Source organism: Chelon labrosus (assembly GCF_963514085.1).
Source record: "Chelon labrosus genome assembly, chromosome: 14".
Classification (NCBI taxonomy): domain Eukaryota; kingdom Metazoa; phylum Chordata; class Actinopteri; order Mugiliformes; family Mugilidae; genus Chelon; species Chelon labrosus.
Window position 1 is genome coordinate 3,818,386 of NC_140347.1, and position 26,705 is coordinate 3,845,090.

A 26,705-nucleotide genomic window follows, 5' to 3' on the forward strand; every position below is an offset into this window, starting at 1 on the left:
CTGGGGAACAGAAACGAGGCGTGAGATGAGCCGGTTGCCTCGAGAACTGAAGGACATATAATATAATACCTCAAACATGACTTTAAATATTTACAGTGTGTAATTAAGGAATCTGCCTTGAGTGGAAGTGAATTAATTCAGCAGATCAAAGTCACGCATCATGGGATTCATCTGAGTTTCGATTACGAATGAACAACAGAGGAAATCCCTGCACTGTCAGACTTTTAACACATCACTAAACCATTCAGTCAGTGAGGAGGAGGAGGAGGAGGAGGAGGAGGAGGAGGAGGAGGAGGAGGAGGGAGAATATTACATCGATCAATCAGCAAAGAGTCTGGAGGGATCAGATCCAAATGGAATCTGCCGCTCAGGAACCAAAGTGGTGACGGTTCAAGAGTCGAGAAGAAAAAAAATGTGAGATGAAAGAAACACTGCAGGGCTTCGTCATTGTCTTCTTCATCATCATCATCATCATCACACCTGAGCTCACACACCCTGACCTGCTGGGATCAAACCATCAAAACTAACTTTTAATTACTCAACACTTATTCAACAAGGGGGGTGGGAAACGCTGACGAAACTTGGCGTTGAAGTTGACCAACCTGATCAATGACAACTGTTTCCATGGAGACTGAATGAAATGACGTGATCAGATACACGAGTTTACATCAAAAGATCAGTCACCGTAGAGGAGCATCACATCTACCAGAAAGAGAACAGAGGAAGGAGGAGGAGGAGCAGGAGATGGAAAGAGAGTAGGAAGTGGGGAAGACGAGGACATAAAAGAGGAGAAGAAGAAGAAGGAAGAGGAGGATGAGGACAAAGGAACAGGATGAAGAGGAGAAGAAGATTGAAGAGGAGGACGAGGAGATCGAATAGGAAGTGAGGATAATTAGGACAAAAGAGGAGGACAAGGAGATCTACAAAGTCCTGACAGAGGTTTCTCTCTACAAGAACTAAAGATATCTACAACTATTCATTCCAAGTACGGTTAAATCGGACTAAAATCGTGCGATTAAACATTTGAATCCATTGTTCAGAAGCATCCACCGCAGCTCACCTGACGTGCTCCCAGCCTCCTCAAAGTCGATGTTTCCCAGGTGCAGCACGCCGGCCACCACCCTGAACAGATCCAGCTTCTCCGTGTCGTCCAGTCCGATCTTCTTCATGGCGACGGACATCCGGTTGAAGTCGCCGTGGTCATCGAGCAGCGGGTCCTTCAAAGGGCCCGCCTTCGCATGCTGAGGAGCCAGGACACAAGATGGACCGTCAGACATTCATTCTTTTCTTACACGGCTATTCAACCATCTACACTCATCCCTTTGAAGTCAGGTCACTGAGAAGATTATTTAAAATCGACTAAGTGTCAAGAATCTTAAAAATAACACAAACCAGACTGAGCTGACTCCTCAAACCTTTTCATTTTATTGTCAAGTTGTCTGATGAACCTTGACTTGACTGTAATTGGTAGAAACTGTTCAGAAGAGCTATAAAGAAGGATAAGCAGCGCATGAAAAATCACAATCTGCAGCAGAGAGACGGCGAAGAAGAAGAAAAACCCACTCGAGAATGTCACAGTCTGATGCGAACCGGAAGATCAAGAAGATCCTGAGAAACATTTGAAAGATTTCCAGAATCTTTTGCGTGGTCTTGAGAAACTTTAGCAAGAGCTCTGGCTACTTTTGCAAGCTCCAAAGAATGTTTTGCCAGATCTCGAGAAATGTCTGTCAGGTAGGGTTCTTGTTGGATTTTCCTGTAGCTTTTTCATTGAGAATCGTGAAATCCAATCACATAACTCAACCACGAGTTTTTATCTAATCGTTGCAAGATACTTTTGCGAGATCCCCGGAAACCTTCGCAAGAACTCAAGAAACTTCTGCCAAGTACCAAGAATGTTTTTGCAAGAACCCGATACATCTTGTTCCATGTTTTGGTATTTTTCTGTGGTGCAAGACCTTGAAAAAGTTTTCAAAAGATCCCAAACTCTTTTGCCAGATCTTGAGATCTCCAGAAACTACGAGAGATCACAGGAAACTTTTACAAAAAAGATTTCTAAAAACTTGAGCAAGAGTCCCAAGAATGTTTTGCCAGATTAAAGAAACTTCCGAGCCTGAAAAAACTTTTGTGAGCAACTTTTGATTATCAGAAACTTTTTCCATGGTTGGTATTTCCACAGTGTTCTTGGTTTTTAATGAAAAACATTTGTGAGGACTCCAGAAATTCCGTATGATATTGCAAAAAATAAAATAAAATAAAATAAAAAATAACTAATTAGTGGAGCCTTTTCTGTCCTTTTAACTGCCCTGAATCCCCCCCTGAAGATTTATCTCAAAGATTTAAGGGAACATTGAGGAAAATGTTCCCTTGGCCAAAACACTGAGCAATGCAGCTTTAATATTACAAGAGAGGACAATTATACAGAACTATTTTCACCTGCATATTGTACTTTTTAATGACTGCCTTTGCTCTGAGACTGGCTGTTGTAGTAAGCAGTGACTTATCAAGAGTATTTGCTTATCAGTTGGAATTCCACCGTAAGGAAAAACTAAAAATGGCCTTTAGAGATTTAGAGCTCATAGATCATTTATGATGGGCACGTCGTGGTGCTGTCAAGCTCTGCTGGTCAATTATAATTTGGGTTTTCCAATATAATCAAATTTTGTGCTTTGAGGAGAACAATAATTCTTCACTACACCTCCTACATTTTAGTTCAGCATTTGGTTTTAGCTGTTTGCTTTTTCACTGAGCCCTAGAAGGGACGTGGAGAGAGGAAAAAAGTGATTAAGACAAAAAAGACGTATTTTGCAAGATCTGAGAAACTTTTGCAAAATCTCCAGAAACTTTTACGAGAGCCTGAGAAACTTTTCTAAGATCTACAGAAACGTATTTTGAGATCTTGAGAAACGTTAACCAGGTCCCTGGAAACTTTTACGAGATCTCAAGAGACTTTTGTAAGATTCTAAGAGAGATTTCAAGAAACTTAAAATCCTGAGAAACTTTGCAAGATCTTCAGAAACTTTTGTGACATTGAGAAATTTTGAAAGGTCCAAAGAAACTTTTCCGTGATCTCCATAAAGTTTTTGAGATCTTGAGAAACTTTTTGCCAGACCCCTGGAAATTGTTGCAAGATCTACAGAACTTTTAGGAAGATCCTGAGAAACCTTTGCAAGATCTTAAGCAACTTTTGCAAGAAAGTTGTCCAAGATCAAAAATGTTTGACAGATCACAAGAGAATCTGAGACACATATCAAGATGTTCTTCCATGGCTGGTATATAACCGTTCTTTACTTTTAATAAAAAAAAAAGCATTTGTTAAGATCTACAAAAATTCCTCATAATCTTTTTTTTCCTCTCTCTTCATGTCCCTTTGAGGATTCCAACAAATATACAAATGTTTGAGAAGATGTAATTAATTGCTCTGTGACATTCTGAGATACACAGCAGCGACCGTAAGTTGCCCGAAACGCTCAACATTTTCTACGCAGCAGAAGAAAGTAGGAAACACAGCAGTCCAGAGGAGAAACCAAGATGAAAATCAGCATGCGTCGACCTGCAGACAGTCAGAGAAGATGTGAACCCAACACATTTAAGACAGAGAGCAGGAATCACCTTGTCGTCCTGAGTGATAGGAGATGGAGCAGTGAGGAGACATACAGTACATCATTTGTCAGTGATTACAGCAAAGAGCACCTACGACTACACCTGGCCTCAGTCAAATTAGCAGCAAATCCTTTTCAATAACCCTGAAGCGCTTGGTTTTAATCTCCCTTGAATTTGGGAGTTAAATCAGGGTATTTCTCTGTGATCCTGGATTTTCTAGGACATTATATGAGCTGCACATTTTCTCCTCCCGGCGCTCGAGTTAAGGCACAAAGAATGTCTGCAAATATTATTTCACCCAAGCCTTTGTGGACTTCTTTGTTTTTCTTAGCCCTCATAAAAAAATCTGAGATTATTTCCCAGGACAGAACTTTTCATTATATTCAAGTATTTCTGCTTCTTAGACATAAACAAGGCTCTGTTCTGTCCTTGTAGATGTCAAACAACTACTGACCACATGATGGCGCTGCTTATTTACAGACACACAAACTGAGATCAGATGTCAAGTGCTGGCTGGGGACGTATGTGGAGACCAGATTGATCAGGCTGGATGTTAATGAAACATCTGAACAGATATATTTCTGTATATTGTTTGTCTTAACAGTTTGACTTCTTTTTCATTATTTCTGTAGAAATCACTGGCAATTGAACTTTTCTGCAGGTTTTAATTTCATCAGTTTGTCCAAAAGAGTCCCAGCTGGTCAGAATAGCAGACGTGATTAGACAGAAAGTCAGTATTTAGGGTAAGAAACAAGTCTAAAAACATAAACAGACATTACGGCATATTGACAAAGAGACAGGAGCTTCATTGTGAACGTATACGATTGGATTCATGAGTCCCAGCAGAGCTCCAATCCATTGTCCGTGTTCTTTTAATGGATCTAATAATTAATAATGCCGCTCTGCAGGGAACGCTCGTGTACAGCAGCAGTAATGGAACGCTTGTGCATAATTAATCAAAGGCCAAAGGCAGGGGAAGGAGCTCATTTCACATGATGTGGTTTTCTTATTACCGCGACCACATTAGACGTCTTTGAGTCGCGCCGGCGCTCTCAGTTCGGCTGGTAATTAAAATGTTTGTGGTCTGAATATAAGCATCTGGATAAAAAATTAAAGATTAGAAATGCAGGGCTGGTGGGAACATGACAACGCTGCCGAAATGTCTGAGAGCTTCTTCCTTATTTCTGAGTAAAGCCTCCATTATAGACTGGAGCTTAAAATTTCATCTTGATGAAATCGATTCAAAATAAAAGAAACAATCAGATTACTGACAAAAAGTAAAATCCAGGATCAAGATACAACATGTCTGTGAATGTTCTCAGCTCATCCAGGTCATAGTACGTCCATCCTGGTCAATCTGATCTCACCTGTCCTTCTCTAAGTCCCTGTGTCTCCACCTGGTCTTAATATAAATGTGTCTCCACATGCGTCCCCAGCCAGCACTTGAGATCTGATCTCAGTTTGTGTGTATGTAAATAAGCAGCGCCATCATGTGGTCAGCAGAATATTGTACCAGCTGCTGTCTCTAATGGATCTCTACCTACCGCTGGATCAGAACCATCAACAGCTGGTTGTTGACTTGGAGACATGATCCAGATTTTGGAACAAGATGGAAAGACTTTAGAGATAAAACTTGGATTCGATCTGAACCCTGGAAGCTTCCATCCTCAGAGGAATGACCCAGGACTCATTGTGTGTTCACACTAAACAAAGGAATGAGGTCAAACGTGTCCCAGACCACCGCCACATGTGGACTGACACCAGATCGGTGTTCACACCTGATCTTTAAGGTGGTCACTTAGGATCCGATCAACCAGGATGGATGTTAATGTGACGTCTAAGGTAACAGAAGAGGAGTGAGCTGTGAGAGGGAAACTGAAAAGAAAATCTGAAAGAAGCTGCTGAGTCAGGTTTAACCAGGATCTAATGGAGTTGGCAGTCAACAAATAACTGAAGTTTTTAATATGTGAGATGAAGTACTGTATATATTATCACATTGATTCCCAGATCCGTCATTCTCTCAGGCAGCAGCTTCATCATTCTCCTCAACACACCACACTGATAACCAGCTAGTTATTATTAAACTTTACCTCCGGACTCTTGCGGTTCTGCAGGATCTTTTTGTCTGTGTCTTTGGTGGCGAAGTACTGGGTGCATCCTCTGTTCAGGTACTGTAGGAAAAAAAACAGGAAAAAACAGGAAAATCAGTCAATGAGCAAAAACGGCTCAGGGCATAAAGTCTTCATCATCAGGTCTGTAGTCTGAAACTCCAACACAAACATTCCCTCTGAGACGTGTTGGTCAGATCAGATGTTTCTGATGAGTTATCGATGTCTGAAGCAGGATTTCAATCTTTAAAAAGAAGGTTTGACACTAAGATTGAAGAGTTTAAAGAGGAAACCAGCCTGAGAGAGTCAGGGATGTTAAGTTTCAGTTCTTGTTTTCTCGTCTTTTGCTCTTTCCATCTTTCTTTTTCTTCCATATTTTTCCATGGTCTCTTACTTATGTCTTCCAGTGTCGGCTTCCTTTCTTCTTCTTCACTTCCTATTTTGTTCTTATTTCCTTTTTCATTTCTTGGTTTCCTTCAGTCTTTCATATATTCTCCTTTCTTTCCTTTTCATCTAACTTATTTTCCCTCTTCCCTCTTAATTTCCTCATTCATTTCCTTCTTTTCAACCAGTCTCTGAGTCAGACTGCTGTCCCCAGCCCCCCTTCCTGAAGTCCTCCATTATTGTCCCACTCCCTAAGAAGAACACCATCAACAGTCTCAATGATTACCGTCCGGTGGCACTTACACCCATCATTACGAAGTGCTTTGAGAAACTGGTCCAGACCCACATCACCTTTAGCTTTCACCCCAGTTTTGACCCTCACCAGTTTGTGTACAGGGCTAACAGGTCCACGGAGGACGTCCCCACCTGTGATGAGCCCCACCCTACACCGTGGTGGGGCTCATCACAGGTGGGGACGAGTCTGCACACCGCGACTCATACCGGGACAAAGAGCGGCTGACAGTGTGGTGCACAGAGAACAACCTCGTCCTGAACACCACCAAGACGATGGAGACTGTCCCAGACTTCAGGACATTCAGCCACTGTTCATCGGAGGGGACTGTGTGGAGAGGATCTCCAACTTCCGCACCAACACCAGAGCCATCGTCAAAAAGGCACAGCAGAGACTCTATTACCTGAGGACTCTAAGGAACAACCACCTCTCCCAGAGACTACTGGTGTCCTTTTACCGATGCCAAGACTTCTGAGCAAAGTCCTACCTCCCTGCACATGATTTTGAGGATAATTCATCTTTTATTACCTCTCATTTAGACTACTGGAACTCTCTCTACATTGGGCTCTTCTTGGTGGTGGATCCCAAACTCTAGACCAGCCAACCCTTTTATATCAAAGCTGCCCAGAGTTTGGAGCATTTTAAATCTATGAAAACCTGCTTCTTCTCGCTGGCCTTCAGTCCAAGTTCAGCAGGACATCTTGGACTTTATTTTGCTCACACAGTTTTTTAATTGACAGTTTTGCTCCTGAGGGTCGTCAACTATACAACTCCCGCTGCCTGAGGAAGACCCAGGTGATACTGAAGGACACAACCCACCCTGGACACTCACTGGTTGAACTGCTACCATCTGGTAGACGGTTCACAGACACTGGAGGCCAGTACTAACAGACTGAGGCTTCTATGCAAGAGCCATAATCACACTGAACAACTCAAACAATAAATAGAAATAATAATGTGAATGTGCCATAATTCACACAATAATTTCTCACAAAGAAGTGCAATTGTTGTTATGTCATGTTCCAGTACTTCTACGGCACCTAAGGGGGACGTTAGGTCACCTTAATTTCATTGTACTTGTACATTGACAGTAAAGACTTTCTACTCTATTTATTCTATTCTCTATCTTCTCTTTTCTTTATTGGTTTCCTTCATTTATTTGTTCCTTTTTCCATCCTTCTACCCATCTATCCTTCCCTGTGACCATTCCTCTGTCTTTCTCTCTCTCTGGCTCTGAATTGGCTTTTAATCCACCTCTGTGATGAAATGTGAGTCGTTCTTTAATGGATTCTGCTCTGGTTTTAATGATTTTAATGGTTTTAATGGTTTAAATGGTTTTAATGGTTCCTCGCCAGCTGTCCTCCTCCCGCTTCACGCAGAGACGCCAGATAACGACAGATGGACACGAATAACAGCTTTCATTAAAGGAGGGAGGAATCGATCAGACCTGCGTCTCGGCGGCAGATTGTTCTTCTCGCTTTCCTGTAAATGTTCTTCTTCCCAAACATCACCGGGTCGCCCCGAGGCTGGAAATCACCTCGGTCTGTTTACACAAGTAAATACTCGAGTACTTTTCTCTCCACTAGACCTTTGAGATAAAAACCCTCAGCTGTTTTCTCTTTTCTGTTTCCATTCTTTATTTCCAGTCTTTAACGAACCTGCTCTCAGAGGTCCCAACCCTCGCCAAATCTTTTCCAACACCCCCACCCAACCCCACCTCGCCCCTGTAGATCTATGGAGTCATTAGAAGCAGTTGAAGCGACCGTGGGAGGTGTAATAAGCTGCAGCGGGACACTGGGAACTTTAAGACTTGGAAATGACGCAGGTGAGGCGCTGCCAGTGAAAAGAAATTACTTTGTAAAAGCAGTAAAAGAGCTCTTTGAAGAGGTTTTCTCCTCTAACGGCAGACGAGGATGACTCAGCTCTCGTCTAAACAGAATAAAAAGAGAAAGCACGTCTGGTCGATGTACTTTACCGACATTGTAGTACTACACATCTGAAGTTACATCAGCTGGCACCGTTGAGAATGAATGAAGTCTCATCTAAGTACACATTCCACTACACATATTCAAACTGAGGACAGTGTATAAAGGATTCAACTAAAACTGTCCATAGATGTAGTTCCTGGAATGAATCCTTCATCCTACGCGTAAAATAAATGTTGTTGCTCAATGCAATAATTAAAAGTTGACAAAGATGCAACAAGTTTTCATTGGCTAAAACTATGGAAGATGAAAATGTGACTAAGCCTAAATCAAAAATGGCTAAACACTGTTGGATACCTTCATGTCACACCAACGATCAATACTTTTGTACCACAGCAGAGATGCAGCAGAGCCATTATTGGTGCATTAGCCTCTTTGACTGCAGCTGTTACCGTTGATGTCTGTTTGTGACGGGAACATGACGGTAAACCATTTAAATTCTCCTCTGCTTCCACCACTGACAGCCAACAAACACAGAAACCAGACTGCAGGCTGCAGCTGCTGTCCAACAGAGGAAACGGTTAAATGGCTTGTCAGCGTTTGTTTTATCTATTAAACCTCTTGAGTCCTGAGGTGCTGGGAGGTGAAGCTCGCCTAGAAGGCCTAAATAAATCGGGACTATCTCCAGAGCCGTCAGGTCCATGTGCCTGACCCTGATCTCTATGGATGCTGGTCTCTATGGGCCCTGGTCTCCATGGACCCTGGTCTCTATGACACTGATCTCCATGGATCCTGGTCTCTATGACCCTGGTCTCTATGGATAGGTCAGACTTCAGTGTCAGTAACGTTGTGTCTGATTAATTAGTGATAAACTAAAATGTCTTCTAGATTAGATAGTAGAAAACACCCTGACAGCAATGATAGCATTCTGAACTCATTCAGCAACCCCTTGACTAGAACTGGACCAAGAGTTTAGTGAAATATCACAAAGGTTCTAGTAAAAATAGAACCAGGCCCACTCTCCATTTGGACATTTGGAGAACCAAAGAACCCAAAGTGTTCCATGTTGGGTTTTTACCTCTGGAAAGGGAATTTGGCTACAAAATACTACTGATTCCACTACAGGAGGCAACGTATCCAGAAGAATATTGAGATTTCCTCCATGCTGTTCACACGTGTAACTCCCCAGGGAAACCAGTCACCAAGACATGCTACATATCAGTGCTAAGCTAATGTTAAATACAAAATGGCTGTATCGTGTTTGTTATCTGTAGTACCACTGTATGCCCCTAGATGGTGGCAAAGGGCCATGTATGATAGTGAGGACTGGCAAGTCACCATGTGGTGGATAGTTGATATAGAATCGTGTGGACAGACTCAAAAGGACCACAAAATATAATAAAGATAATATCAGTTGCATTTGTTGTCAGCGTTTTTGGATTTGATGAAATATTAAGAGAGTAGTACAAATTGTGTCATGCTGACTGTGAAACTTCAAATTCGTCTGCGTGTTTTCTCTGTTAGCGGACGCTAGGTGGTAAGCTCCACAAATGTGATGCTTGATATTAATGGAAAGAGTATTTTGTCAAGTTTCAAATGACGGTTTAAAGTCTGATCTTTTTGTGAGATTAGCAAAACAACAACATACTCTACGACAAAATCAGTTCCCAGTATAGAGCCTACAGACAAACTTTCCAGAACTTTCGCTAGCTAAGTATTTTCTGAAAGTTCCTGCCCCTTCTCCAAACGTCTTCCAAGGTCGACCTCTCTTTGAGAAATAAATCATCTGTCACATCAGGTTATGATTACCTGACAAAGAGAATGTTCCAATAAGTCTACAGTCAATCCTCCACCCTGCTGTATCCATCCGTCACCTACTATATCCATCTATACGTCCATCTATCACCCGTCCTCCCCCTCCCAGCCCCTTGGTCTGCATGGCTCGATCGAGCCATTTACCTCCAAACGAACCGAAACGATATAAACGCCCGTACCCTGAACTTGTCCGGAGAGGTGAGGTGAAACTTCTGCCGGATGTCCTCGGGTGCTCCGGCACACAGCCGGTAGAAGATGTGGTAGTTCCTCTCCTCCTTGCTTTGTCGGCAGATCCTCGACTTCTCCAGCAGGTAGTGCGACACGAAGCCGCCGACGACAGCGTTCTGACGGGAAGCAGAAGCATATTTTTATAATACGTGAAATAATACACGAGAAATAACTCAGGAAACTGTAAAAGAAACGTGAAAAATACACCAATTTACAGAACACACGCAGGTTGGCAGGTACTAAAGAGAAAAATTATAATAACTGCAGGAAGTGAAGCCTAATTATGAGGGTTTTGTGCTGTGTAAGCATCTGAGAGGACACAGAGAACTGTGGGTTTATTTATGAATGCAAAGGCCGCCTGTAACGATGAACACAAGCTGATTATGCTGAATAACTGCAGCCATCAGGCATCATTTTTAATTCATCCTTGTGAAACTTTATCCTCACAAACTCACCTTCTCGTTGAAGTGGATCTCCACAAACTTTCCGAAGCGGCTGCTGTTGTTGTTGCGCACAGTTTTGGCGTTTCCAAAAGCCTCCAGCAGCGGGTTCGCTGCACGAGACGAGGAGGAGAAAGTCAAGTCAAGCCACGAGGATGAATTCAGACAGGAGACAGAAACACAGTCGACTGATCTACTGACCTTCCACTATCCGCTCGTCAATGTCCTGGCCCGTCCCGTAGGAGGTTGTCAAGTATCTGAAAGTGCAGCAGAGTGAAGGTGACATTCAGATTAATCTGAGCAGTTTGAGCTGAGCAACTTTCGCCCTCCAAGTACAGGAAGTGAGCCAAGATTGTTTATGCATCTGCAGCTACGTAGCGTACACCGTCGAGCGCTGGTGTGACGCCATCGATCTCTAATTACGTTGCTAATACGCATCAAACTGAGCGGCTCATGATGGAGCTAATAAATGTTGGACACACTTTTACTGAAATCAGAAGTAGAGTAGAGCGAGTGGAGGAGGCCGACTGCTGAGAGACGACCACCAGTTAATGGTCTACGTTGCCACGACACCAAGTTGGCTTCAACCAGATTTATGTTTTTACCTTCTTTCACCTGAGTAATATCGTCAACATCAGGAACATCCCGTCTCAGAGTGATGCTGAAAAACTAGTTCATGCATTTGTGTGTCCCAGGATGGATTACTGTCATTCATTAACGTCCTAATAGCTCTTTAAAAAGCTTCCAATTGATTCAAAATGCCGCAGCAAGAGCACTGACAGGAATTAGAAAGAGAGATCATATTACTCCAGTCTTAGCTTCTCTTCATTGGCTCCCTTTAAAGTCTAGAATAGAATTTTAAATCCTCCTCCTTCCAACCAAGCCCCTTAATGGCCTACCTCCATCATATCTTAAAGATGTCATTGTACCAGATCATCCCAACAGATCACTTCCATCTCAACATTCAGGCCTACTTGTGGTTCCTAGAATTTCAAAAGGTAGAATGGTAGGCAGAGCTTTCAGCTATCAGGCCCCTCTCCTGTGGAACCAGCTCCCAGTTTGGAGGAGGCAGACACTCTCTCTACTTTTAAGGTCAGGACTAAGACTTTCCTTTTTGATCAAGCTTATATTTACGGCTGGACTGAACCATCCCTTAGTTATGCTGCAATAGGCCTAGGCTGCTGGGGGACAATGCACTGAGGACATGTCCTCTACTCTCTTTTCTCTCTCACATTGAGCTCCTATCCTCTAATTTCTTCTCTAATACTACTTATGGTTTCCGTGCTGCTATTGTATAGCATGTTAACTGCTGTGTTGTTATTGACATTATATAAATAAACATTTATTGAACTGGAAATTGAACTACGTTTGTTTAAAGACGACCAGAAGGGGGAGACAAATGTTCGTCACTGTAGCTTGAGAAATGTATTTTCTTTTTAAGGAACGCTGAAACATATTTGCTCCAAAATAACGTCCTTGTAATCCTACAGGTCCTCTTACTTTTGCAACTCACAGATATGTAATATTGGCTCATTTTCATGAATCCATGAGTTATTATTACGCACCTTAAAATAATGCACCTTAGAAAAACGGCGTGTTATCATCCTGAACTAGAGCTTTTATAGTGAGAAGACACGTTTGATGGACTAACTCCTCACTCACCTGAGAACAAACTTGGTGTTTTCGGTCTTTCCGGCGCCGGACTCCCCTGAGACGATGATGGACTGGCTCATCTTCAGGACCCTCATGTCCCTGTACGCCTTATCAGCTGGCGGAGCGACACAGACAGAAGTTAGATTACACTAACCCTCCGCCTCCAGGACTCAAACCTGACCCCAATAATCAACCAGATATTCATCTGCTCTCTGCAGCGTCCAGGCAGTAAGTCAGCCTGACTCATGACAGGTTCAGAGGACTGTGGGAAATCTGAGCGCCGACTGCCACCTAGTGGACAGATGAAGAACTACAACAGCTTCATTTCACACCCTGAAAACTTTGATTTGAGTTAAAAAAAAAACGAAATTATTGAAATGAGGACAGATGCTGTGAAGTAAAGAAAACAGATCCAAAGTTCAGAACCAAAAAAGAAACTAAATAAAGCTGCTTTGTCTTATTTTAATATGATTATATCATATTGAATTATTTCCAGCGTTGGGAAACAACTGAGCGGATTTGTTGCTGGATAGGATTATTTCACTTTCACTTCCATCCATTTCCATCCATCATTTGTACTGTCAGTGAAGGATACAAAGGGAATAAATACAGTAAAGTACAAAACAATCAGTTAAAAATGACCAAGTGTCATAAAACATAAAAAACGTATTTTAACATGAGCGATACGTAAAATGTGCAGGGTTGTTGGGGACGTTTCCATCCAGCAGCCGCTCATCTGTGACTCATCTGAGACCATGATAGCATTAATAATAAAAGTAATAACCGACTGTTCCGTGATCTGTTCACATTGATCATTATAAAACAGAAAACAAAAGGTTTTCAGGATAAAGCGGCTTTGATGGCTCACCGATGGCGTAGACGTGCGGCGGCAGAGTGCCCAGCGAGCGGCCCTGGTACTTCTTGATGGTATCTGGTGAGTAAAGCTTTGGGATGTCAACGTACGGGTTGATGGCGATCAGGATGTTGGCTACAAACGTCTGAGAGGAAGAGAAGAGGTGGTATAAGCAACAAGCTATGGCATCTAAACAAACCTTGACCTAAACCAGACATCCTGTTCACACCTGGGTATCTGAGTGATATGGTGTCCAGGTTAAACAGGTTCAGGTGTGAACACTGATCTGGTCTCATGAACTGTGTTTTTTTTTTTTTTTTTTTTTTTAATGCAACAAACCCAGGAAGCTTCCATACGCACCACAATATAAGCAAATGAAGACACTGAAGCAATAAATAACTCAAAGTTGATCCTTATATGTCAACATGGTCACATCAATAATGAACCATATGATGAATCAAACTCCTCCTCCTCATATTGAATCATTTCCTGAGTTGATTCTAGTTCAGATCAGTTTCTAGTTTAGTTTGGTTCTCAGCTCCAAGACCAGAATCTTTTAAAAGGCTCTCATTACTAATGAACAGACATCACTGATTCATGTGATCATTTCTACTAGTGGTTGAATGAATGAGTTAAACTCCTCTTCCTCAGATCAGCCCTGTTGAGTAGGTGGTCTTTAATGTGACCCAGGACTCATTGTGTGTTCACACTACCAAAGGAAGGAGGTCACATGTGTCCCAGACCAGTGTTCCCCAACCTTCTTTTTTGTACCAGGGACCAGTTTCTTGCTGGATAGGGGATGAGGGTAGGGGTGCGGAGCTCCAATAACAAAAGTCAGTACATAGTATGTAATCTGAATGCAACAATGGCTTGTCTTTTAATGCTGGGTGTGTTGTCTAAACGTGGCAAGGCAGTTTTGAGGGTTTCATGGCTTCATTAGCAAGCTGGTCAGTGGGTGTGGATGTAGCTTGTGAATCACCTGTTGCAACGAACCCCTAACTTAGGTAGGAATCTTGGTATTTTCTTTTAAATGCAGCTTTCTTTTTGCCGGCAGTCTGTGACCCTTCTGCTGTCTCATCGTTGGCTCGTTTCCCCTTTCCAAAGAACCTCTCCAGTGCACTTTGTTTTTGGCTCATTTTTGCAAGGGCTAGCTTGGGCTAGCGTGGGCTAGCTTGTGTCACTGATGCACAAGAGTCAAGCGCGGTTGTGAAGCAAAGCGGAAGTGGTCATTTCTCAAAATAAGAAATATTTTGAACAGTTATTCTTTCTTTGCCAAAATGATCTATGGACTGGTACCGGTCTGGGGTCCGGTGGGTGGGGATTCCTGTCCCAGACCACCTCCACATGTAGACTGAGACCAGATCAGTCTGACGTGTCCTGGACGTGTTCAACCACTAGATGTCAGCGTTCACTAATTCTTCAAAGCAGCAGTCACCTGACCTCCATGTGTTGACTTGTGAGTTCAGGTGTGAGTGTTTGTTGTTCAAGCGTCATGTCGTGAAAGGTATATCCTCAGCAGAACGACACATAGAGCGCAGAATCCGGATCTTAAACCAGACTGTGACTCAGGACCAACGTAGGGCCCAGATCTGACCCAGAATGAGGCCCTGGACTTGGTTAATTACTGGTGCAGGAGCAAGAAGTTAAGTCCAGGAAGGCGGTCCTGGGTTTCTTTGCAGATAATAAATGCCTTTTGAGGAAGTCTCTTGAAACCTACACAGCTTCATACTCAGCAGTCTGAACAGGTTTAGCAAACCTGCTAGTTAAATCAGATAGAGTTTGACTCATGTTTCCGCCACAAACAAACCGACCCAGGGTTTTGTTAAGGGCAAAGACCGTCCACACTCAGGCGTCTCAGGTATTTTGGCCAATATCTGAGTGCTATTACTGTTCACACCTGAACAAACAAACCAAACCAAAGTAAACGCAACAATTTAAACAGATTAAAAGCTGAACCAAAAAGCAAAGTCAACACAGTGGACCCGGGACACGACACTGGATGGTAATGGATCCTTGTTGAGGACGATTTAAAGAGGGCCGTGATGATTTAACAAATCAATGTTTTGTTTTCAGTCAACCTGGAGGTAAGAATTTAATGTTAACCCTCTGAAGTCTGTGTCTCAGAAAACCTATTTCTGGAGCTTTAAACAAAATACTTTCATGTAAACTTGTACTGGGTGTAAAAAACATCAAACAGCCACAGGTTAAATGTTAATGTGAGGACTTGTTTTGGTCCAGATAAGTTGATGTCAGTCCTCAGAGGTGATGGAATCATGAGTGAGTGTGTTCTCCACCCAGACAGGTTAAAACAAACAGAGGTGTTTTCTGAAGCAGTCTGTAAAAACATCTGACGTCAACTTGTTGAGCTCTAAGTACTTTTGGTTTGGTCCGAGTTCAGTTAAACAAAGTACACGTCCACAAATATCTCCACAACAATATGATGATCCTTTCTAGTTTCCTAGCCAGTAAGCTAACAGTAGCTTTTCTTAGCTTCCTAGCCTCCCAGCTAATAGTAGCTCTTCTTAGCTTGCTAGCCTCCCAACTAACAGTAGCTCTTCCTAGCTTCTTAGCCTCCCAGCTAACAGTAGCCCTTCCTAGCTTGCTAGCCTCCCAACTAACAGTAGCTCTTCTTAGCTTCCTAGCCTCCCAGCTAACAGGGGGTCTTCCTAGCTTCCTAGCCTCCCAGCTAACAGTAGCTCTTCCTAGCTTCCTATCCTCCCAGCTAATAGTAGCTCTTCTTAGCTTGCTAGCCTCCCAACTAACAGTTGCTCTTCCTAGCTTCCTAGCCTCCCAGCTAATAGTAGCTTTTCCTCGCTTGCTAGCCTCCCAGCTAACAGTAGCTCTTCTTAGCTTCCTAGCCTCCCAGCTAACAGTAGCTCTTCCTAGCCTCCCAGCTAACAGTAGCTCTTCCTAGCTTCCTAGCCTCCCAGCTAATAGTAGCTCTTCCTAGCTTGCTAGCCTCCCAGCTAACAGTAGCTCTTCTTAGCTTCCTAGCCTCCCAGCTAATAGTAGCTCTTCCTTGCTTCCTAGCCTAACAGCTAATAGTAGCTCTTCCTAGCATCCTAGTCCTTGTGGTGCATTTATAAAGACGTTGATAAATCAAATGAAATGTACTCACATAAATTCTGTCTTTGCCGTATCTGACGCGGATGTTGTTGAGCAGCGTCGCTTCATTCAAGTACATCAATGAACCTGAGAGACACAAACGGGACGAGCCGTTAGCCGATCTTCATTTACAGGACGACAAAACACACAAGACAGGAAGACAAACTTACAGTTATCCTCCACATGTTTGTTGACATCGTCCTCAGCAGGGAAGACTTGGTTGATGGGAGCTAAAAAAGTCTGAGAAAGAAAAGAAAGAAAGAGTGAATTTCTGTTTAAAAATAAATAAATCACAAAAGATAGAAACAGTGATTAAGAATTCACAAAACAAGCATCAAGTTTAATTTCTGTCACAGCATTATTTGTCTTGTTTTTAGATAACGGCGTTCAGTTTGGTTTTGTCTTCGTTCATTTCCAGGATTCAATGTTTGAGTTTTATTTTAAAACCGTTTCTCCTGCAGGATAAAAGCTGCAGAGTCTGATGAATTATTTGGAGGTAAGAGGATCAGAGACAGAGACGCTTCTCTGCATTATTTACCATCCACCTCTGGACCGTCCATCACATCCACAACAAATACATGAATCAAAAACGTCTCCAGCCTGGACAGAGACGAACCGTTACTATGGAGACTGAATCAAATGATATATGTGTTTACATCAAAACATCAGTCACTGCAGAGGAACATCACATCTACTGGAAATAGAACAGAAGAAGAAGGAGGAGGAGGAGGAGGAGGAGGAGGAGGAGGAGGAGGAGGAGGAGGAGGTTATTTTCTAGAGCTCTACTGACAAAACTGAATTGAATCAGTAGAAGAACATGATGTTGAAGATGTTTCCATGAGCAGGACGAAGAAGAGAAGAAGAGGGAAGAGAAGAAGAAGAAGAAGAAGAAGAAGACGAAGAAGAAGAAGAAGAAGAAGACGAAGAAGAAGAAGAAGAAGAAGAAAGGAAACAAAGGAGAACAAAGACAAGGAGGAAGTCAAAAGAGGAAGAGGTGAAAAGGGAAGACAAAGAACAGGAAGTAGGACAAGAGGAAGAGATAGACGGAGAAATAAGATGAGATAATATGAGGACAAATAAGGAGGAAAAGAACAAGACTAAAGAACGAGAAGAAGATCTCTTTGTCTCCATTCCTGAATTGAACTTCATTGATGAAGTGGTTCTGATGCTGTGGAGCACTGAATGGAGTGGAAATAGAAGAGAAGAAGAAGAAAAGGAGGAGGAGGAAGGCGGAAAAGGCGGAGAGCTCGTTGAAGTATTGTTTCCTCCTCCTTGTCCTCCTCCATGTCCTCCTCCAGTCCTGAATGTATAGAGTCTTAGAAGACGACCAAGATGTCTCCACGTCTCCATCGTCTCTGTCCACATGAATTCCATCTTGGTTCATCTTGTTTTTCTACCTCCATGTTTCCGTCCCTCCTGGAAACTCCTCACCTGATGATGATCTATTAGGAGGTGATCAGTAGAGGTTAGTTGACGAGGTTTTAGTTTAGTTCTACTCCAGAGGTTTTGGAGCGTCCCCATGTCTCATATTCTTGGAGCTAAAAGCGACCAACTAAGACTGGAGGGTTTATGAGGACACACATGACCTCAGTGTTTTTGGAGAGCTGTGTTGGTGTTAGTGTTGTAGATCTTAAGGCCAATCAGGCTCTTTCTCTCCTCGGGGCCAAGTCTTCTAATCCGGCCCCTTCAGGCCCTCGGTGCCAGGGTGACGTACAGTCGATTCATTCTTTCCAGCCGTGGCATGTTCCACATTTCTCAGCCTGAACTGGACGGCTTCCACAACGTGGCAGCATGAGAGGAGAAAACAGGGAAGGGGAAGGAGGAGGAGGAGGAGGAGGAGGAGGAGGAGGAGGAGGAGGTGATGCAAGGACAACGATCTGAGAACGACGAAGAACAGGAAGAAAAAGAATGGGAAGAGGAGGAGGAAGAGAAGAAGAAGCCAAGAGGAAGGAGGATGGAGAAAGAAGGCGAGAAATAAGGAGTAGAAGGAGGAAGATGAGGACAAGGATGAAGAAGAATTAGAAGAAGAATAAGAAGGAGGGAGGAGAGAAAGAAGGAAAAGAAGAAGAAGAAGAAGTCCTTGGTTCCAGTCGTCATGCTAAGCTAATAGCCTTACAGCACCAGCCCCATGTTTCACCAACAGATGTGAGAAGAGCATCAGTCTCTTAACCCAAAACATCAAACTTCAGCAAGAGCACCTAGCACAGCATGCTAACACATCAGTCAATGCTAGCACACTAGCATGTATCAAATTCACGTAGCCTACTTATTACTATAGAGCAGACTCCCGAGAGCCACATGTTGAGTATCAGCCGACCATGCTAACACAAGCCTCTGCTAATGGACGCCAAGCAACGTAGCACCCACATAGACATCCACAGCTGCTACGCCACAATAAAAGTTCATTTGAAAAAGTAATGCTAGCTGAGGGGTCAACGTCACATGACCTCTTTAAATATCTGATGTAATAATAACTGAAGTGACAGCGTTATCAAACTGTGGGATCCACAGACACAACGGGACAAAGAGTCAGCCTTTGTGACCGACTCTATGACAGGGAGTGCATCACGGCCTCTCGTCTTTCTCCTGACGTCCATCACAGGACAGCTGCCAGCGACTGAGCGCATCGTCAGGCACTGGCACAAACTGGCTGCTGCAGGACAGGCCCGGGCATTGTTCTGGTCCGACCGTTACGAGCCTCGGCAGTGGCCCGGAAACTCCCTGTGACAGCAGATCTGAGGAGCACAAGCCTTTGAGTTTCTAAAGCCTAAAGCTACGGGGTTTTATGAGCCTGCGGACCCTAAACTCAGCCTCCAAGGAAGCTCCTGCAAACAGGGTTAGTAAGGTCTGCACCTATAAAACTAGAGACCGTTAAATTTGGGCTCACGATTGTTTGGGGTCTGTCAGATTGTTGGAGACAAAACTCATCACGTGACCAAGGAAAAGCTCATAAAACAACATTTTCCATCATCTAAACCGTGTGCAAAATTAAAGCATGGAAACTCTACAAGCCAGGACAACCCCATCTCAGGCCAGCTAAAAGTACAGGTTGTACCAAAGGATGAAGCGTCAGCAAAAACATCACGAGTACCGTGACCCTTCTTGTGAACACTTGGAGTATTCTTTTAAATCAAGGGTGTCAAACATACGAGCCGTGGGCCCAAACCGGTGCGCCAGAAGGTACAATTAGGGCCGCGGGATAAAATTGCGAATTGCAGCAACAACATAGAAGACAATGGCTGCATTTTTCCATTTTGCTATTCCTGATTTGTCCACTAGGGGTTGCACAGTTTTAGTAAGAGCTGCAGACATAACAGAAACATTTCCATAACGTACTTGCTGCTCTTTGCACTAAAACCTGACCCCCTTGAGATCAAACTGGGCTGTATGTGGCCCCTGAACTAAAATGAGTTTGATACCCCGGATCTAAAGCGTAAAAATACAGGATTTTACAAACCCCAAGAACCAACAAAGGGCATTTTTTTACACTAAATTCCAAAGGAGCCCTTCCAAACAGGCTTTGTAGGGTGTCCGCCTATAAAACCAGAGACTGTCAGGGTCAGGGTCTGCCAAATTCTTGGAGACAAAACTCAAGAGTCTCATCTGGATCCATAAAATCTGATGTTTACAGCTGGAATTAAAGCCGTGGCATCCTGGGTTGATCCAGTCACATGTGACCAGTTTGAAGTCCAGGTGGTAACACGGGATCAAACATCTTGAGTACTGTGAATACCACAAGAGGGCACCATTCATAAGGACTCTTCTGGTCAGAACAGTAAAGGGTAAAGTAAACGTGGAGTATACCTTTAAATGGCCTGTCAACTTTATACGCTGTGATTTGTAGTACAAAATGTGCAAAGATCAGATTCACAGTGACGATGGTGATATTCCTGGAGGCAATAAAGACGGACGACCGAATGGCGGCTGTAAAACTGCCGAGCCTTAACCTGCAGTACGTTCCCGTAAATGGACAGATATCCATTTATTTTATCCATTTAAAATGATAAAGCTTTATGTAAACACAAAGACTTAGGACTAGTTTAATGGAGTCCCATCAAACCGTGACACTGGAGTGATTTGTAACACGACGGTCAACAGAATTTGCGAGGAGGCTCTTTGAGAGGGAACACTCAGCCTCTAAAAGCTTTCCGGAGGGGGAAGATTATTGAGACGAACGTATCTTATGGGGGTCACCACGGCAACTAGCTTTCCTTGTGACATTAAAAGCTTCGCTGAGGGCGGCGTGAAGCATCATCCAGCGGAAAAAGTGAATTAGCACAAAACATAGGGGAGGACGGAAGTGTCAGAGAAAGCCCGTTTGTCTTGTTGTGAAGAGCCACTTGACTTCTGATTCACTTTGTCCACCCGCGCATTAGAGACCTGCAGCCTGGAAGGCTCCGGAGGTGAATCGATGAATGACTGGAGCTTTATTACTTCAAGAAATGTGGCCTCGCCTTCTACATGAGATGAAGCAAGGCAGTGGCATGTAAAAGCACGTCAGGGAAAGGCTTTGCAGGAAGGCTGCAGCAAGAATATTCCTCTTCCTTGTCAAAACCTGGTGCCAACAGTACCCACAATGCAACACAACCCCTGACACTTCCTTCAGGTGACGGGGTGTGTTCTGCTAATACCAGTAAAAGCTAAAGCTCTGCAGAAACGTTTAAACTGTTTAATTTGCAAGAAGTGAAGGTTAGGATGTTTGATTACTCAGCCGAAGGTCACATCAGAGTGATATAACCCGGGCAATAAAACGGAGAATAAAACTTGTGTAAGACAATGTCAGAGAAAGCTCTCATTCATCCAGGTCAAATTGAAACAAGGACAATTGGACTTGTTGGGTTTCTAGAAGACATTTCATCCAAGTCTTCAGTAATAAAAGACTGGTGGGGGGTTGGGTTTTTTATTAGGACCACCTATGGGTGTTGTCCACCTGAAACTTACATGTCTAGAATCTATTAACGACTTTTTAAAAAAGCAAAGTTTAAAAAGTAAGTGTATCCAAAAACAAAGGCTGAAACAAAGGCACTGGGACTTTGTCTAGGTTGGGGGACTGGGTTTTTTCTTGAAGGACCTTCTTCAGTTGTGAAAGGCCGATGGGGGGTTGAATAGGAACACATGTTGGTGTTGCCCAACAAATCCAGTTGTTCTTGTTTCAGCTTGTTTTTTGGACATCTGTCAGAAATAGCTTCTTTCTAGTTCTCACCAGGTCTTTAATGTTGATGATAAATCATTCCTCTACATTAAATCCACCAAAATGTCAAGGAAATGAACTCAACAGTGGACAAATTGTGCTCCTTTACGCAAATGTATCGTAGCGGTCAAAGGTTCGGATATTCTCATTCAAGGGTTGACTTTGACAGGTCCAGTAAAAATGTTGCTGAAACTCACAGTAACATTGATAAACCTCTGGATCAGCTGCATCACAGCCTTATCTCACAACAAAACTGGCAAGGGCATTTGATCTGACAGAAAATAATTAGTCAGGCTCTATTATGATTACGACTCCAGTCTGAGTTTAGTAGAAACCTTCTGGGAATCAACTTCAGGTCCGGTCTGTGAAGCCGGAGCTCGCTCACCTTTCCCTTCTGTTTGAGAGGTTCGATGGTGAGGCTGTCGGCTCCGATGTCCACGATGGTTCCCAGCTGGAACCCGTCCGTTGGGTGGGGCGCCCACACCGGCTTCCCATCCTCCATCGCACCGGTCTGAAGGCTCTGGAGACAGAATGCAAACACACACAACGGTCAGAGGAGTGCAACATGTTCATTATATGACATGAAAGAACACGTGGTGGTAAAGAGACGAGAAATGCTACGAAGATACACAAAATGACTACAAAGAGACAAGGAAGGACTACAAATATATCTAAAATGACTACAAATATATGCAAAACAACCCCACGGACACATAAAACTGCATTTAGATGAACTGTCCTGTACTGAATCAGAATGCTCTGAACACCACTGCATCTTAAAATCTAACTGGGAAATATAAACCCTTTGATTTGGGTTTATAAAAGGACTTCAAAAGTCTTGCCGCACTAAAGTACAAACTTTAAAGACCCCTAAACATGTGCGAACATCATATTAACCCTCCTACATCTGTAACAGCCACAGCAGCAGACGCCATCGCTTCAGTTTAATAACGACTTATGGAAATTAAAGAACAGGCGCGACGAACAACAAACTGAAACTGCATCGACTCATGCTCCCAGCTCTCGGGGGGGCTTTGTGGCTGCCAGTAAACCAATTACAGAGTTATTGAGTCAAAGCAGCAGCTGATCGTGTTACTGCGGTGATAGTGTAACAGGACTGGGGTCGATCCCTGTGGGACGAGTGCTGAGGCTCACAGAGTTTATCATCTCAGAGCAAAATAAAGACCAGAATCAGAGACACTTGACCTATTATAGGCTCACAAGGAAAGATAAAAAAAAAAATCCAAGATGGCAGCTGCATGAGGGGCAGCAGCATGATGGCAGCATTTCTGTGTTTCTGTCAAGTGTTGTTTGTCACTGTTGTTTTTTGTCAGACTTTTAGTATCGTACAACACTTTCATGGAAGCCTTTTATACCGCTGATCACACCAACTCCTGAAGATCTATGGGTTGTTGATATTTAATTGTCTTGGTAACTGAGCTACTCCACCCTGCTTTGAAGACTGATGGGCTTAGCTGTGGCCTTCTGAGGTTCCTGGAGCTGTTGCAGTGTGGCGAGCTTTTAGCCTAGAGCTGCAACATTTACAGCTGCAAGGAGTACCTTTGGCAGTGGGGCCCGACAGTAGTTCTGAACTACAGCCTCCACCCACCCTGTTCTGCAGCCTGAGATCTCCTCCTCTACCTCTATCAGCCTGTTGGCTATAAGGCCTGCAACAGCTAGCTTCCAGAAGCTAGCCACCAGTCCTGCAGCTCTGGTATCCAGGAGCTAGACATCAGCCCTGCAGCTGCTAGCACCCAGGAGCTAGCCACCAGCCCTGCAGCAACTAGCATCCAGGAAGTTGCCACCAGCACAGCAGCAGCGAGCACACAGGAGTTAGCCATTAGCCCTCCAGCAACTAGCACCCAGGAGTTAACCTCCAGCCTGCAGCTGCTAGCATCCAGGAGCTAGCCACCAGTCCTGCAGCATCTAGCATCCAGCTGCTAGCATCCAGGAGCTAGCCACCAGCCCTGCAGCATCTAACATCTAGGAGCTAGCTACCAGCCCTCCAGCAGCTAGCACACAGGAGCTAGCCACCAGCTCTGTAGCAGCTAGCATCCAGTAGCTAGCCACCAGCTCTGTAGCAGCTAACATCCAGGAGCTAGCCACCAGCCCTGCAGCAGCTAGCACACAGGAGCTAGCCACCAGCTCTACAACAGCTACCACACAGGAGTTAGCCACCAGCTCACCAGCAACTAGCATCCAGGAGCTAGCTACCAGCCCTCCAGCAGCTAGCACACAGGAGCTAGCTACCAGCCCTCCAGCAGCTAGCACACAGGAGCTAGCCACCAGCCCTGCAGCAGCTAGCATCCAGGAGCTAGCCACCAGCCCTGCAGCAGCTAGTATCTAGGAGCTAGCCACCAGCCCTGCAGCATCTAGCATCCAGGAGCTAGCTACCAGCCCTTCAGCAGCTAGCACACAGGAGTTAGCCACCAGCTCTGTAGCAGCTAGCATCCAGGAGCTAGCCACCAGCCCTGTAGCAGCTAGCATCCAGGAGCTAGTATTTATCTATTTCTAAAAACTGACCTAAGTAGCTGATGAAACAATTTAACAATGATTTTATCATTTGCGCTGTCCCTTGTTGTCTTGCTTCTCCCAGGACCAGTTGTCCACAATTGTGGTGTACCAAATCAAGTCCCCCACAAATCCTGGACTCTGCCAAATACTATAACAATCACCTGGTCCATAGAAACTACTGAATTACCAGTGCAATTATTGATGTCCTCTTGTGGGATAGTCTTAAATGGTTTTACCCAGCTTCGTTTTTGGTGTATTTTTGTCTTAAAGAGATGTTTTACTTCTACTGAAATCACATTTGACATTATGAAACCAAATACTACTGTCAATAGATCATCTCACAATATGAAACAGAGAATTTTTATATTGCTTTTACTATTGCTATCAGGCAATGTACAGCCTAATCCAGGCCCTGTTTTAAACAATATTAGCACTCCTGAGGCTTTCAGATCTAGAACAGGCTTAGGTGTAATTCATTTAAATATTAGGAGCCTGCTACCAAAACTTGATGCTGTCAAAATTTGGATACAGTCAACCAATGCAGACATCCTAATCTTATCAGAAACCTGGTTAAACAGAACAGTTTCAGACAAGGACATTGCTATCAATGGGTATAATATCTTCCGGTGTGATCGCCCTCGAAAAGGTGGAGGAGTAGCTATATACATAAAAAGCAGATTTCATGTTACCTTGTTATCCTCACTCTCCATTGTCAAGCAATATGAGCTCCTTGCCCTGAAGCTTAATTTCTCCCATGATCAATCTCTCACAATTATAGGTTGTTATCGACCTCCCTCTGCCTCCCAAGAAGCTCTTGCCTCTCTTGCTTCTTACTTGACTGGGTTAAATTCCACTGAGCTTCTTTTGGTTGGTGATTTAAATCTTGATTGGTTGACTGCCTCGTCTGATAATCTTAAAGCTGTTTGTGATTCACTAAATTTAACTCAATTGATCAACTCATCAACTCGACCCAATACTAAAAACCCATCAAAATCCTCCTTACTTGACCTTATTTTAACAAATGCTCCCCATAAGTACACGGATACAGGTGTTTTTGCCAACGACCTGAGTGATCATTGTACCATTGCTACTGTAAGAAACTCCAAGCTTCCAAAAACTAAGCCCAATATTATATGCAAAAGAGATGTTAAAAACTTTTGCAACTCAGCTTTTATGTATGACCTAGCTGCCTTTGAGTGGAGTAGAGTTTCTCTATTTGATGATGTAGAGTTGGCTCTTGAATACTTTTATGAGGAATTCCGACGTATAGTCAACAAACATGCTCCTTTTCGTAAATTTAGGGTAAAGGGTCGAAATAATCCCTGGTTCTCCTCTGAGATTGGACATCTCCTCAAAGAGAGAGACATTGCTTGGGCCAGGGCCCGGAAAACAAAGACAGAGGCAGACTGGCTCAGCTTTCGACAGCTCAGAAACAAATGTACCTCCCTTATTAAGAGTGCTAAGTCTAACTTTTACTTGAATGAATCCATAAAAAATATCAATGATCCAAAAAAGTTTTGGCAAGTCATAAATTCTTCTTTAAATCATGTGACAACTAATGACTTACCAAGCTCTTTAATCACTCAATCTGGTACTCTGTCTGATAAGTCAGCTATACTAAATTGTTTTAATGATCATTTTATTTCTGCCGGATCCTTGTTTGAGTCGCTAAACCCTGAACTGACAAATGTTGAGCTAGCCAGTGTTAACACACCCTTGACTCCGCAGGCTGTGAGTGGACCTATCACTTGCCCATTTGAGTTTATGTCTGTATCTGTCTCTGAGGTACATAATGCACTAATGAAACTGGATACAAGTAAAGCAGCATGACCTGATCAAATTGAACCATTTTTCCTAAAGTTGGCCGCAGATTTTATTGCTGAGCCTCTCTCACATATTTTTAACCTGAGTCTTACCAGCAAAATCATCCCTAAAATCTGGAAGTCGGCCTTTGTTATCCCCCTGTTAAAAGGGGGTGAACCCACACATGTAAACAACTACAGACCAATCTCCAAATTGTGTATATTAGCCAAATTGTTCGAGAGGATCATCAGTGACCAGCTAAAAGAATTTTTAGAATCAAATAATATTTTATCTCCACTACAATCTGGTTTCAGAAAACAGCACAGCACTATTACAGCTGCGCTAAAGGTCCTAAATGATTTAATTGAGGCAATGGACAGCAAAAAATATTGTGTCGCTCTGTTTATTGATTTGTCAAAAGCATTCGACACGGTAGACCACAACCTGTTGATTCAAGCCCTATATCGTATTGGTTTATCTAAACATGCAGCTGCCTGGTTTGCCGACTACTTATCAAGTAGAACACAATGTGTTCAGGCGGCTGGATCTACCTCCTCTTTTCTGGACATTACCAAAGGGGTGCCCCAAGGGTCAGTGCTGGGACCCATTTTATTCTCAATTTATATAAACAATCTCTGTAACAACTTATCAAATTCAATGTATCATCTTTATGCAGACGACACCATTATTTATTGCTGTTCAACCTCTCTCACTCAGGCTTTTGAGTTTTTACAAGTTGCTTTTAGTGTTATCCAGACTCGTTTAGATGATCTTAAACTGGTTTTAAACACAGA

General features: G+C 43.3%; 1 protein-coding gene across 5 annotated transcripts in view; it reads right to left on the reverse strand.

The window, feature by feature from the left end:
- The window catches only part of LOC311499305 (unconventional myosin-VI-like), a 114,623-nt gene that overhangs the window by 69,299 nt on the left and 18,619 nt on the right, over positions 1–26,705 (reverse strand). For all 5 annotated transcript variants that reach the window (XM_084560244.1, XM_084560243.1, XM_084560242.1 and 2 more), the window contains exons 2-11: positions 21,980–22,114; positions 16,574–16,643; positions 16,417–16,490; positions 13,314–13,443; positions 12,455–12,560; positions 10,994–11,049; positions 10,808–10,905; positions 10,304–10,468; positions 5,691–5,771; positions 1,061–1,241 (exon numbers count right to left, since the gene is read on the reverse strand). In XM_084560244.1, coding sequence (XP_084416370.1) covers positions 1,061–1,241; positions 5,691–5,771; positions 10,304–10,468; positions 10,808–10,905; positions 10,994–11,049; positions 12,455–12,560; positions 13,314–13,443; positions 16,417–16,490; positions 16,574–16,643; positions 21,980–22,096 — 1,078 coding nt within the window. In that variant the 5' untranslated portion in view covers positions 22,097–22,114. The remainder of the gene's footprint in view (positions 1–1,060; positions 1,242–5,690; positions 5,772–10,303; positions 10,469–10,807; positions 10,906–10,993; positions 11,050–12,454; positions 12,561–13,313; positions 13,444–16,416; positions 16,491–16,573; positions 16,644–21,979; positions 22,115–26,705) is intronic.